The 14,217-nt window shown below is 46.0% G+C and overlaps 1 protein-coding gene across 3 annotated transcripts in view; it reads right to left on the bottom strand.

Moving 5' to 3' along the window:
- rsu1 (Ras suppressor protein 1) overlaps positions 1-14,217 on the bottom strand; it is a 291,182-nt gene that overhangs the window by 137,250 nt on the left and 139,715 nt on the right. For all 3 annotated transcript variants that reach the window (XM_070880064.1, XM_070880065.1, XM_070880066.1), the window contains exon 5: positions 208-326. In XM_070880064.1, coding sequence (XP_070736165.1) covers positions 208-326 — 119 coding nt within the window. The remainder of the gene's footprint in view (positions 1-207; positions 327-14,217) is intronic.

Genomic DNA, 14,217 nt, shown 5'->3' on the forward strand with positions numbered 1-14,217 from the left:
TTTCACAAGGTCTGATGCCAATTTTCAATTTAATGCAACCAAAGTGCACCCCTTTCAATTGTCTTCCATACCGACAACTAGTTAAAGGAGCAAGAGCCCAAAACATACCAGAATTCATATAGTGGAAACTTTGCTACCTAATTTTACTTCTATTGCTGGTCAATATAGATAAGCACAAATAAAAAAGTTTAAAAAATAGTTTCCTACTGAGGTAGAAGAAGTTGCCAGGTAGAGCATTCTCATTCAAATTGTTGTATGTCAAATCAAGCACCTCCAATGCTGGCAGAGACCCAAATCCTCTTGGCAGAGAGTTTAATCTGTTCATTCTGTTGGGAAATAATAAATGAGTTTACAGTCCCAAAGTAAGATATTTATACAGAGGTATGTGAACACTCATTTAGTTATATTAACAATGAAGTTGAGGTTCTTTTCTGACCAACTACTTGGCCTACAATCTATCACCTAGTTGCCCTCAGAAAGTCCTGGTAGGCCAACTACTTTGTAGTGCTTTGATACAATGCAGTGGCTTGTTACACGATTTCAGAGGGCAGTGAAGACACAGACACATTGGTGTGGGACTGCAGTCACAAATAGGCCAGACTGGGTAATGTTTTCTTCACTAAATAGTAATAGTGAGCCTGATGAATTCTTACAACAATCCAAGAACTTCATGCTCCCTTTTTTAAATATAACTGATACCGTTTTTTTTTCAAATTCTCAATCTTCCATGGTGGGATTTGAATTCACAATTTCTTGATTAGTCCAGGCCTCTGAGTTATACTTCCAGTAAGATCACCACTACACTACCATACCACCTCACCTTCCTTTCCCTATTGCAATTAAAAAAAAAAATGATATACATCAACAACCCAACCTGAAAGTCGCCTCCCATATGCAGGACTTTTACTATCTTCCTGAACCCCAGATACACCACCAAGTTACTCCAACACCCAAAAACATGTAAGGGCAGAGTTTCCTCTTTGGGCACAATTGGGAAATTGTGTCCAAAATGTGCCAATTAGGTTACAGTTCAAGTTTCCCCTAAAATTTATTTGCAAATGTAAAATCTTCCATAAACCTGCACAATTGGACAGCATAGTACATTGTAATTTTTTATTGTTCATTCTCTTTCCATTAAAAAGGTATTCCTTGATGTATTTAAGAGTGGCAACCTGGTGCAGTTTATTAATTCAACTGAAAATGGGTTTATTTCCAAAGATCAGCATTTTATTAAAAGGTGTCCCTTCTGCCCTACGGGAGGTTTCTGCCCTTGAACTCGCCTTAGAACACCTGCATTACAGTGTGACATCTATAGACCAGTGAGTAACCACATTTAAAATCACTGATAATGAATTTTAAAAACACTACTTTAAAAAAAATATGTTCATGGGATGTGGGCAGCACTGACAAGGCCAGCATTTATCTCCCATCCCTAATTACCCTCGAGAAAGTGGTGGTGAGCTGTCTTCTCGAACCACTGTAGTCCGCAATGAAGGTACTCCCACAATGCTGTTAGGGAGGGAGTTCCAGGATTTTGACCCAGCAACGATGAAGGAACGGTGATATATTTCCAAGTCAGGATGGTATGTGACTTAGAGGGGAACGTGGAAGTGATGGTGTTCCCATGCACCTGCTGCTCTTGTCCTTCTAGGTGGTAGAGGTCACGGGTCTGGGAAGTGCTGCCAAAGAAGCCGTGTCGAATTGCTGCAGTGCATCTTGTAGATAGACTAAACATTTACTAGTTTCACTGGTGTACACCATTCAATTTCTTAATAAATTAAATATGATTACTTTTAAAATGTGCCTACTAGTACCTGTGTGCCTCAGGAACTAGCGCAATTTCAAGAGCCTTCCCGAACCAGCAAAATCCACGGAATCTTACACTTCTAACTTGTGGGCATGGCCAGTTTTGTGGGCAGAGCCTAATTTGGGCAAAATGAATCTTGAACCAGCATAAAAGATCGAGGAAAACATGAACGCAAGTGCTTCTGGGTGTAACACACGTTTAAAATGCCTGGATCTTTTGCACAGATTTGGCTGATTCCACCCAGATTGCACTGATATTACTCATGTAAGCAAGCCAAGTTTTGACCCCATAGTTCCCATTGTGTGCTCTAATGTACCCACAAGCTTAATGTGGCAATGTATTCGACAGTAAGCACCATGTACTCAAACTGCCCCGTGACTTAAAATACATAAAACAAATGAAAAGTGGTACTTGCCACAGAGGAACAGGAATTTCAATTACTGTGCTCTGTTCTGCTCTCAACCTGCTACTTCCAGTCAATTCCTCCCCCTCTCTTCATTCATGCGGACATATCAACACCCCCTCCCCCCCTCCCCTCCCCCACAAGGATTCTGGGGTAGTTGGACTGGAGTTCCATGGGTGCACTTACCCAGCTCAGAATTGGAACCAGTGCACGCAGGACAAGTTGGTCTAAGGCAGGGAAATCTCCTCAGATTCAGCTCTGATCTACGGTGACCATAGAATCATACAGCACAGAAGTAGGCCATTTGGCTCATCCTGCATGTGCTAGCTCTTTGAAAGAGTTATCTGATTAATCTCACTTCCCATGCTCTTTCCTCATAGCCCTGCAAATATTTACTTTTCAAGTATGTATCCAATTCCCTTTTGAAAGTTAATACTAAATCTATTTCCACTGTCCTTTCAGGCAGCACATTCCAATTAGAACGCTGTGTAAAACAATTCTCATTTCCCTTCTGGTTCTTTTGTCAATTATCTTAAATCTGTCCCCTCTGGTTACTGGTCCTTATGCCAGTGGAAACAGTTTGGTGTACTTATTAATGTTACAAATCTCCAAACAGCGCAGTATGAGGTCCATGATCAGCATGATTAGATGAATGGGAATGAGAAATCCAGCAGCCAAGTCTGAGCCGCCAGCAGTGCCAGTGAATGAGAGAGTGTTTGGTGTACTGTCCCCACAAGATAATGATGGATGAGGAAGGCTATTCCAACCATCTTACTTCATCCATCTAGAAAGATTCCAAAGTCCCCTCACTACAGATTCAAATTGCTTTTTAAATGAATCCAGAGATTTTGCCTCCACTATTCTATCTGCTAGCCTATTCCACTCATTGATCTCCCAGTGAGAATAAGAACTTTGATTTTTTTATTTTATTTATTCGTTCATGGGATGTAGGTGTTGCTGCTAAGGCCAGTATTTACTGCCCATCCTTAACTGCCCTTGGTGGTGCTGAGCCGCCTCCTTGGCAACTGAGCCATTTCAAAGGGCAGTTAACAGTCAATCACATTGCTGTGGGCCCGAAGTCACATGTAGGCCAGACCGGGTAAGGACAGCAGATTTCCTTCCCTGAAGGGCATCAGTGAACCAGATGGGTTTTGAACAACAACCTGATAGTTTCATGGTTATTAATACTGATACTAGCTTTTCATTCCAGATTTATTTAATTAACTGAATTTAAATTCCCCATTTGCTGTGGTGGGGTTTGAATTAATGTCTCCGGATCATTAGTCCAGGCCTCGGGATTACTAGTTCTGTAACAACCACGATTCTACCGTTCCCTCAGATCAGTCCGAAATTTGCATTTTACTAGTTTGAACCAGTGCTCCCTTATTCTACTCTCGCAATTAAATTTAAAGTAATAATCTGGATTTACTTTTTCCACTCCCTTATATACAGCTACAAAGATCATTTATCTTCTAGGGTCGAAAGTTCAAGGACTGGATTTTCGGTTGGAGGCTTCTTAGGGCACTAATGGCTGCTGGATGGTAAATTTTGCGGCTTTCAAAATTTTGCGCCTCCGTCCGGGAAATTCGGCCAAAACTCAGCTGCAATGATTGGGGGCGCTAAATAAGGCGTTACACACCTGTGCTCAGCCATTCCAACCGAAGTCCGCCGCACAAAAAACACAACTTTACTTGCACATGCGTAAAGGCCGGCTATAGTTTCTGAGCTTGCCGAATGTTTAGGGCGCGGCACTATAAGTTTGCGCTGGCGCAGTTCCACCTGTGCACTTTGAACAGAGGGGGAAAATGGACGAGCAGGAAGGAAGCCAGAGGCCACGCTGCTTGAGCCACGGCCATAGAGAGGTGTCCTGCCCTGCATCTTACTGGAGGAGGAGGCCACTGCCAAGAGTGTTTCGGAGGATTTGAAGTCAGATTGCACAGGAGGGGTCTGCGACAGACACTGATAGAGAATTCAAACAGGCTGCAGTTAGACAGACTGTGAAAATTCACAGACCTCCAAGTCAAGGCTGCTACATGCAGTTCAGCATGTTGCATTAGGCCATCAATCAACTTGACATTTTAGGACCCTTGGGTAGCGAGCCAATTAAAAGGTGAAAAGACGATTAATTGAGCCAATAAGGTCAAAGAAGGCGAGTTCTTTTCTGTAAATTGATCCAGGTATAAGTACAGCCATTTTGACCATGTGGTCCCAGAAGGACAAAGACCTGGCTTAAAGCCAAGAACTTGTTACTGCTGTCTGCCAAAAATAAAGAAGTTAAAACTACAATTGGAGTTCGTATTTCATTGGAAATTAAGAGATCTAACAATTTTGGCGTCACGAACAGGATCGCTGAGGAAAGAAACTGAATTTTGGACATCGGACCTACATACTGAGGTAAGGACACCTCTTTTTTTTTTTAAAAAGTCCTCGGTCAAAAGTCTAAATTCGCCTCTCCTTCTACGCGATTCCGAAAGCCTCCGGTTTGCGAACCCACCGGTTGGTAGTCGGCTCGAGGTCCCATAGACGTCTAAACTTCGGCGGTGTGTTAGTTAATTAATCACCGACCTATTGACCGGCTAGAAAGCCTACGACTCGAGACCCCAGTAAAGAAATCAGTATTATGGCAGCAGGAGATAAGAGCAAAGAATTGCCTACAACTGTTAAAGATGGGCAGGCACCACCTGAGGTTTCGATAGATGAAATCCTCGAACAGTTGAAAGAATACATAGAGCAACAATTCAATTTATCTAAAACCTGTATTAAGGTCGAACAAAAGTACGGAACCTCCAAAGGACAATGGTCCTTGGACGAGATTAAAAGGGTCTGGGGAAATCGACCCGTATGAAAAATAAAGAGCGAACTAGATGGTCCCTAGCGGTTATGGGCCAGATTCGAAAGCGGAATGAAATTATAATGCGTTCCCAACATGATCGAGAACTGACCAGTACAAAGGATCAATTGCAAGCAGTTTGTGCGCAGCTGCGACAGAAAAAGCTTGAACTTGAAAAGCTGGAAGCGGAAGTTAAAGATCTTAAAGGTGAAATTAAAGAATGGAAAAAATCATTAGGTCAAGTGACAGTAATAGGAAAAGGAAAAGGTATCAATCAATTCCCAGGGTACCTATGTTTGGATAAATTAAAAGCACAAACCCGAAGACACGACCGAGGAATAGATACGAATTCTGAATCCTGCGACGAAAGACGAGTTGTAGTCAAATCAGAAGAGACTGCGGATGAAGGCGGAACCAAAAAAACAAAGGGTGTACGAAAAATACTTAGTTCATCATCCAGCAGACCCAGAGAAAATTGATAAATGGTCCAAAGAATTGCCCAATCCAAAGAAAGGGGGAGTAAAAACGTGGGACCAATTGGACCGCTTCAGAAATATATATCAACTTCATCCCTGGGACGGAGTGCAAATTTTGACCATAATGGTGCCAAAAACACAGGGAAGAAAATTGCACGACAAGGTAGAAGCTTTGGGGCAGGATGAGCAAGATTTAGATGCAGGATGGGAGGCGATTAAACACTGGCTGCCAGCCTTCAGGCCAGCTAAGACAGACTGGGGAAAAATTGCAGCCTGCCAACAGAAAGGAACAGAGGAGGTCCTGGAGTATGACGAGTGGTTTAGATGCACGTGGCTAGAACATTCGGGTATGAATAATACGGATGAGGAAATGGATGAACAAGTGTTTGGACCCCTGAAAGCAGCTTTCGTGGCAGGTCTAAAGCCAGAACTGTCCAAAATACTTAAGGTAGTGTTACCGGACTGGGAAGGTAAAGGAACTACCTTTGCAGCATTGGTGGATCGATGTAACCAATTAGACCAGGATATGGGAGCTAAAGTCCGAGCTATACAGGCTATGGGATGGAAATCCCAGGATTCCGATAAACAGTTATTAGGAAAATTACCCGGAAAATGTCATTATTGTGGGAAAGAAGGTCACTGGGCCAAGACGTGCAGGGCAAAACAGAAAGGTCGTGGCTGGGGAAGAGGACGCAGCCAGGGATACAATTCAGTCAACAAACCAGGCTTTTCACAAGATAACGACCTCATAGAAGCATTTAAGCGACTGACAATACAACAACAGAAGGAGTTACTTGGGATAGCAAAAAACGGTTAGAGCCCACCCTGGCCCCCCTCCTCGCACTAATACAACAGAGGGGAGATGGGCTATATATAACTGTGAGGGTGGGCGATAAGGATGTGAACTGTCTTTTAGACACAGGGGCGGAATTAACATGCTTACCCCTACAATATGGAGACTTTTTGCTGTTGGATGGTAGGGCACGTACAGCCTATGGAGTTGGGGGCCATAAAATGGAAATTAAAAGGACAACACCGGCACTTATAGGGCTGGGTCCACATGAACTAACCACGCCGGTCTGGATAGGCCCAGTAGATCAACCCCTTTTGGGAATGGACGTTCTAATCGTTGCATTTTGAGGATGGTCAGGTGACATGGTCAATTAGAACTTTGAAGAAAGAAGAATTGAAGGAACACCCGATATGGGCTAAAGACAAGAACGATTGTGGCCTACTCCAGATGGAGCCTGCGTCATTTACAGGGACCAAGCCTCCATGCACTAAACAGTATCCCATCAGTCCAACTGCCATCGCGGGAATCTTACCGGTTATTCAGCAATTGGAGAAACAAGGGGTGCTTATTAAAACGCATAGCTCCTCCAATAGCCCCGTGTGGCTGGTACAGAAATCTAATGAGACTTGGCGTTTGACTGTCGATTATAGGAAAGCTAACCAGTGTATTGATCAAAAAGCTCCTTTGGTCGCAGATCCCTCCACCATTTTTAATGCCCTCAAACCGGAACATAAATATTTCTCGGTTATAGATATGGCCAACGGATTTTGGTCGGTGCCTCTGGCACCGGAGGTTCGACAGTGGTTTGCTTTCACGGTCCAAGGACAACAGTATACTTGGACCCGGTTACCGCAGGGTTTCCACAACAGCCCTACGGTATTCCACATGGCTTTACAAAGCCATTTGTGAGAATTACCTCCCCTGTCATCCACAATCATCCAATATGTAGAACAATATCCTGCTAGCTTCAAACACGGAAGAACAGCATGAACAAGATTTACGAGCTTTGCTGGACCACCTTCGGCTGAAAGGACATAAAGCCAGCATCGACAAAGCACAAATATCCCAAGAAGAGGTTGTATACCTGGGACAAAAGATTTCACAAGGAAAGAGAGAACTTACCCAGGATAGAACTACAGCCATTCGGGCTGCTAAAAAACCCACCACTATTCAGGAACTAAGGTCTTTTTTGGGATTGTGTAACTTTAACAGAAATTGGATTGACTCCTTCACACAGCTTGCTCAGCCACTGAATGATATCTTAAAGGGGAAACGTGCCTCTAAAGAAGCCATCACTCTCACAAAAGAACAGCAAGAGGCCTTCCTGAGTTTGAAAAAGGCTTGGTGTTCGGCACCGGCTCTGGGAATCCCCGACAGTGGTAAGCCATTTACCCTGTTTGTCCATGAGAAAGAAGGATATATGACAGCTATACTGACACAAGAACATGGGGATCGGCAAAGACCTATTGGCTATTATTCGGCAAAACTGGATGCGGTAGCCCTCGGATGGGGAAGTTGCCCAAGGGCCATGGAAGCTACATGTCGAGCGGTAATGACCACTGCGGGTCTAGTCCTCGACCAAAAGCTGATTGTCAAGTGTCCCCACACCGTACACACTTTGCTGTCTATGAATAGAATGTCTCAGGTGACAGCAGCAAGATGGACCCGCTGGACAGCAGTTTTGGAAGCTCCTAATCTCCATATCGTCCGGGCCAACCCGGTTAATCCCGGAACTATGCTCCCGATGTCAGAATCGAGGGAGCAAGAGGGGGGAGAATGTGAAGAGCATGACTGCGTGGAGATTTTAAAAGAAACAGAAGAAGCAGCCTTAGCAGCAGAGAAGCCTCTGCACAACCCAGACCTCATCCTTTTTAACAGATGGTTCCTCCTTTGTTGACAATGGTACCAGAAAAGCAGGACGGACAGTTACAACCTTATATGAGGTAGTGGCAAAAGGATGTTTACCCTCAGGAACGTCAGCACAACAGGCCGAGTTACGGGCCCTGTCAGAAGCATGTCGAATAGCAGAAGGACAGACAGCTAATGTCTGCACAGATTCGCGTTATGCTTTTGGAGTCGCTCACGACTTTGGTATGTTATGGCGGAAAAGAGGATTCCTCACTGCTGCTGGTACACCTATCCGAAATGGAAAAGAAGTCCAAGACTTACTGGAGGCCATACAATTACCTCAGGAAGTGTCCATCCTGAAGTGTAAGGCCCATACCAAGGAAAATACCACAGAAGCACAGGGAAATGCCCTAGCCGACCAGGCAGCTAAAGATGCCGCCTCACAGGGCGTTCCTCCAGAAGAACCAACACAGATGTGCAGATTGAAAGCATGGGGAGTCCTGAGTAGCATTGACTCAGATCAGGGAACACACTTCACAGGTGCTGTCTGCCAAGAAGTCTGTAGGTTACTGAACATTACGTGGGATTTACACTGTCCTTATCATCCACAATCATCAGGACAAGTAGAACGAATGAATCGAACTTTGAAACAACGGCTTGCCAAATATCACCAAGAAGGAACACTATGGCCCCAGGCACTACCAATAGTGCTATGTAGCATTCGGGCAACCCCGAACAGAACTACAGGTCTAAGCCCATTTGAAATTATAACAGGAAGACCCATGTCGCTGCCAGGAACTATCGATTTACGGAAAGCTGATGTTCACTTAATGAGTGACACTTTGTTTTCATACTGTCAGAACTTAACCAATGCTATTAGTTCTGTTTCCCGACAGGTATCGGTAGCTTGGGGTAATCCACCCGAAGGAGGACACGACATCATCCCGGGAGTCTGGGTGTATGTGAAAAAGTTGCATAAAGAACCTTTGGGTGCCAAGTGGGAGGGACCTTATCAAGTGTTATTGACCACCCAGGCAGCTGTTAAAGTCCAAGGAAAGAAAGCCTGGATCCACGGTTCACACGTTAAACGAGCACCCGTAACTGAAGCTGAAATCTAATAAGGACAATTACTTTTTACGAAAATGTATAAATTTACTGTATTATTGATTGTAGGTATTCTAGGCATAGGTCTACTTCTTACTAGCCGACCCTCTGCACCAAAGGGAAATAGTAGGGTAGCAAGGGAATTACATGTAAATACCTTTTTATATATGTCATACATTTATGCCAAACAAGGTAATATTTCTAGTTGTTGGGTGTGTGCGCATATTCCTATTCACTCAAAGGGAGGGATTCCCTTGAGGCCAGTTACCTTGAATATCTCGGAAATGGCTGAGTGGATAATTAATCAAAATAAAACAGGCAATGTGTTTTAGGATACGGAAAACTGGGCACGTAAATGGAAGTCAGCAGGTTACAATCTGACTACCTTTGAAGGGGGATACCAACCGTGCTACAATAATTCCAAACGGCCCCCATTTTTTGTTATCACTAATACAACGGGAATAGGAAGACCGGGAGAATCGGTCTGTCTGATTAGAAACATCAAAGGAGGCCAAAATATGGGGTATAGTAACTGCTCCCGGAATTATAATATAATCAAGCCACGGAACCGTCCAAACTGGGCCGATGTGGGAATTTTTAACGTAACGGGGATTCTGAATAAAACAGATGGAAAAGGCTGGACAGGCCCCGGAGTGTTGCTGACAAAGAAACAGCTAACCTTCATTGCCTATAATGGCACCTATTGGGTGTGTGGCCACAAGGCCTACCCTTGGCTGCTCCAGAATTGGATGGGATCCTGCTATTTAGCCAACATTGTGCCTTATATGTATCATATAAAGTCACTGTTGGAACATTTACACCGTCCTAAGAGAGCTATCACAGAAACAGAGAGGTTCTTTGCCATTCTGATCCATGGGTATGGGACCGCCAAACTGGCAAGGGAATCCATTAACATGGTATCCGTTGTGGAACGAGTAGCCAATGATACCTCAGAGGCCCTAGTTAAAATCAATGCAGAAATGGTAGCAATCCACACAGTAGCCCTACAGAATAGACTGGCCCTTGATTACATCCTGGCTGAAAAGGGAGATACTTGCATCCTACTTGGAACTGAGTGTTGCACATATATCCCAGATAGCTCCGAAGAAATTACCCACTTAGCGGAGCATATCCAAAAGGAGGTAGAAAAACTTAAGCAAACCCCATCATTCACTTTGTGGAGTGGAGCCACTGAATGGCTAGGTTCAATAGGAACTTCATTGGTGGAAGGTTTAATTCTATTTGTTGTAATTGTTTTACTTTTATATTGTTTGTTTATGTTGATTAAATGTTGTTGCGACCAGGCGGCTGTAGCTGCTGTCCCGCAGGTGAGACACCTTGCAGGTCCCAGCAGACCGTCTGTATGTGGCACAGGAGTATGTTATGCTTAAGGGAAGGTTGTTTACTGGTTGAACTAAGATATTGGTTTGGATTAAATTGGAATAAGGTTAATTAACCTACTAAAACCAGACTTCCATTGTGGCCACGATGGAACTCGGGTTGGTGTAAATTTGTGTGGAAGCTACTAGTCCGGACATGAGGCGAAACACATCAACAAATTTTAGAAGGAAACTCTATTAACATGTATGAAATTATTTTGTAGAATGTTTAACCAGTGATACCTGATGTTTTATGATTCAGTTTTTGAAAGAATCAAAAGGGGGATTGATAGAGAATTCAAACAGGCTGCATTTAGACAGACTGTGAAAATTCACAGACCCCCAAGTCAAGGCTGCTACATGCAGTTCAGCATGTTGCATTAGGTCATCAATCAACTTGACATTTTAGGACTCTTGGGTAGCGAGCCAATTAAAAGGTGAAAAGACTATTAATTGAGCCAATAAGGTCAAAGAAGGCGAGTTCTTTTCTGTAAATTGATCCAGGTATAAGTACAGCCATTTTGACCATGTGGTCCCAGAAGGACAAAGACCTGGCTTAAAGCCAAGAACTTGTTACTGCTGTCTGCCAAAAATAAAGAAGTTAAAACTACAATCGGAGTTCGTATTTCATTGGAAATTAAGAGATCTAACAACATGGTGCCTCGAACTGCGACCCAATGTTGCAAGAAGTTTAACGACCTCACGAGGGTCATCACAATGAGTACCCTTTATATTAATGCACCCCTGCCATGGTTGCAAGATCACTGTCTCACACAATGTAAAGTCTTTGAGGAAGCTGCCCCTTCTCAATGTATTGCAGGCCATGGTGTGGGTTGGTGAAGCCACCTAAAAGCTGGACGCATAGTTCACCAGCCATGCCCTGCATATTCAGGCGTCGCGGACCCTCTTGTCCCCTATTCATTCTCACTCTTCCTTGCAATACCATTTGACTCTTGATACGAGTTTGGCAAACATCACCCTGAGCCACAATCCTAGGTGGCTCTCACTTCCTTCAAACCTTCTCACATGCTTGGTGCACAGCATGCAGATTTATAATTATAAAACATCTTTACACTTCCAGACAGTAGCAGCTACTCCACTATGGAAGGCACATATGCCACACGATGAGCTGCACACTCGCTCACATCTTCTTCTTCTTATTGTAGGCGAAATTGGCGCACAATTGCAAGGAGCAACAGCGCACCGGAGGTGGGGAGCCTGATCTGCAGGGCCTCACTGAGGTGGAGCAGCGAGTGTTGGCGCTCATGGGCAACCCAGCTTGCGTGGTGGCCGGCGGCGAGGCAGGGCCCCCTATGGACAGTGACAGTATGTGAATGGTGTTAGCGATTTATGTGAGTTCCTGGACCCCTGATAACAAATGACCTACCCCCCTTTGCATATAGATGTACAAAGCCACCTTCCTCTTATCATCCTGCCCCATTCCCTGCTGCTAACCACACGTCTGTTGCTTTGTGCTAACAGATGATCAGCCACAAGCACACCATCAACATCGGGCGACTGGGTAAATGACAAGTGAGGGGATGACAGGGTACTCACTGAGCGGGAGACGCCATCAGTCCCACCGAGTGGGGACACCACAGCGGTGGACAAGCCTGAATTTGAGGAATTTGAGGACTCAGACTCCTGGCCCCAGTGGCCTAGAGCAACACCCAACGGGAGATCCCCGGAGGGCGAATTGACCCAGGAGTCCCGCTGAGAGATAAGCAGATGTGGACCTGAACTTGGTGGCTCTGTGTAGGGAGAACACGCAAATGCACCTCAACCTCATGGGTGCATTGGATAGGATCCTGCAGAGCATAGACGCACTGGCTCTGATTGTGGGGGAGGCCGCCTCAAGCATTGCCCGTGACTCTCAGGAGTCCAATGAGACCACCCTTGCCCGCTCAGAGAGGGAGATGGGCTCAACGGGCGATAGTGGAGTCCCAGAGGGGATGGCGCATGCCATGGTTGACGTGGCAGCAGCTATGACATCACAGGCCCAAGCCAGGGAAGAACTTTATGATGTGATGCTGTCAGTGATTGCTGGAATGAACTCGCAGACTGCTGCTTTTCAGGCTCAGTGTGCTCCGAGTCAGTCTCAGTGTGATGCCATGCAATCACAGACTGCTGCCATCCTCTCTGTGTTCCCCACAGTCGGACGGGGAAGTGACAGTGCCGAAGCAGGCCAGCAATGTGTGCATACACCTCATGCTCCGGATACGGAATCTCCGCCCCGTGTGAATGGCAGTGGGCCCCTGGAAATGGAAGGCGCAGTCCTTCCTCAAGATGACAGCATTCTGGGCGGGGAGGATGGCCGAGAGAAGGAGCGGGGGAATCCAGGGGGCGGCGGGCCTGGGGAGTCGGCGGTGGCAGGTCCGGATTGCGGAAGAGATTCCGGACGGCCCCGCCACGTATTGCCCCGGTGTCCGGATTCCAACGCTGTACATATAGCTGCATCCCTCAGCTTCCTCCATTCAAGAGAAACGATCCATTATGAGCTGTTGACGAGCGGCTCTTGGTCAGGCAGCATCGCAACACTGCCTCCACCATAGCTGGTACTCCTCGTGATGTGGATGAAGATTCTGGGCCTCACCAGGCCTCGTCCTCCTCCTCCTGAGGTGGGGGTGCAATCCCCACTGGAAATGCCTGGCCCCTCATGATGCCCAAGCTGTGTAGCATGCAGCACACCACAATGAATTCCGACACCTGTTGAGGGGCGTAGTGAAGGCTGCCTCGCGAACGGACCAGGCATTGGAAATGCTGCTTGAGCACCCCTATTGTCTGTTCAATGATGTTGCGGGTGGCTGCACGGCGCTCATTGTAGCGATGTTCCGCCTCTGTGGTGGGGTTGCGAAGGGGGGTCATTGGCCAGGTGGCTAGGTCGTATCCTTTGTCCCCGAGCACCCAGCCGCGCCCTTCCTGTGATGGCCGAAACAATCATGACACAGTGCTCTCTCACAGGATGAAAGCATCATGTGCGCTCCCTGGATAACGGGCATTCACTGCAAGGATGCGCTGTGTGTGGTCGCACACCAACTGCACGTTTAGCGAGTGGTATCCCTTTTGGTTTCTGAATACCTCTGCATTGTGAAATGGTGCTCGCAAGGCCACATGTGTGCAGTCAATGGCTCCTTGAACCCTCTGGAAGCCTGCAATCTTGTCAAAAGCCACATGCCTGCTCATTCTGGCTCTCCTTGTTCATTGGGAACATTATGAAGTCCATTCTGCGGACGTAGAGAGCCTTTGTGACGTGGCAAATGCAGCGATGTGCAGTGTATTGAGAGACGCTGCAAATGTCCCCTGCTGCAGTCTGGAAGGAGCCAGAGGCATAGAAGGCCAGCGTCAGTGACCTTCAGTGTGACGGGCAGCACAAGTCATGTTGGCGCTGTAAGGCTGCAGGAGATGACATATCTCTGTCAGCACTTCCTTTCGGAAGCGCAGCCTTTTCACACACTGCTCCTTAGAGAGCTGGATGCGTGAGCATTGCTGCCTGTAAACCCGTGGGGGGTAAGACCTCCTGTCCAGACGTCTTTGGCCCCTCCTCATCCATGGCCCGGCATGGCCAAGAGCCCTTCTT

This window comes from Pristiophorus japonicus, chromosome 5, assembly GCF_044704955.1.
Source record: "Pristiophorus japonicus isolate sPriJap1 chromosome 5, sPriJap1.hap1, whole genome shotgun sequence".
Classification (NCBI taxonomy): domain Eukaryota; kingdom Metazoa; phylum Chordata; class Chondrichthyes; family Pristiophoridae; genus Pristiophorus; species Pristiophorus japonicus.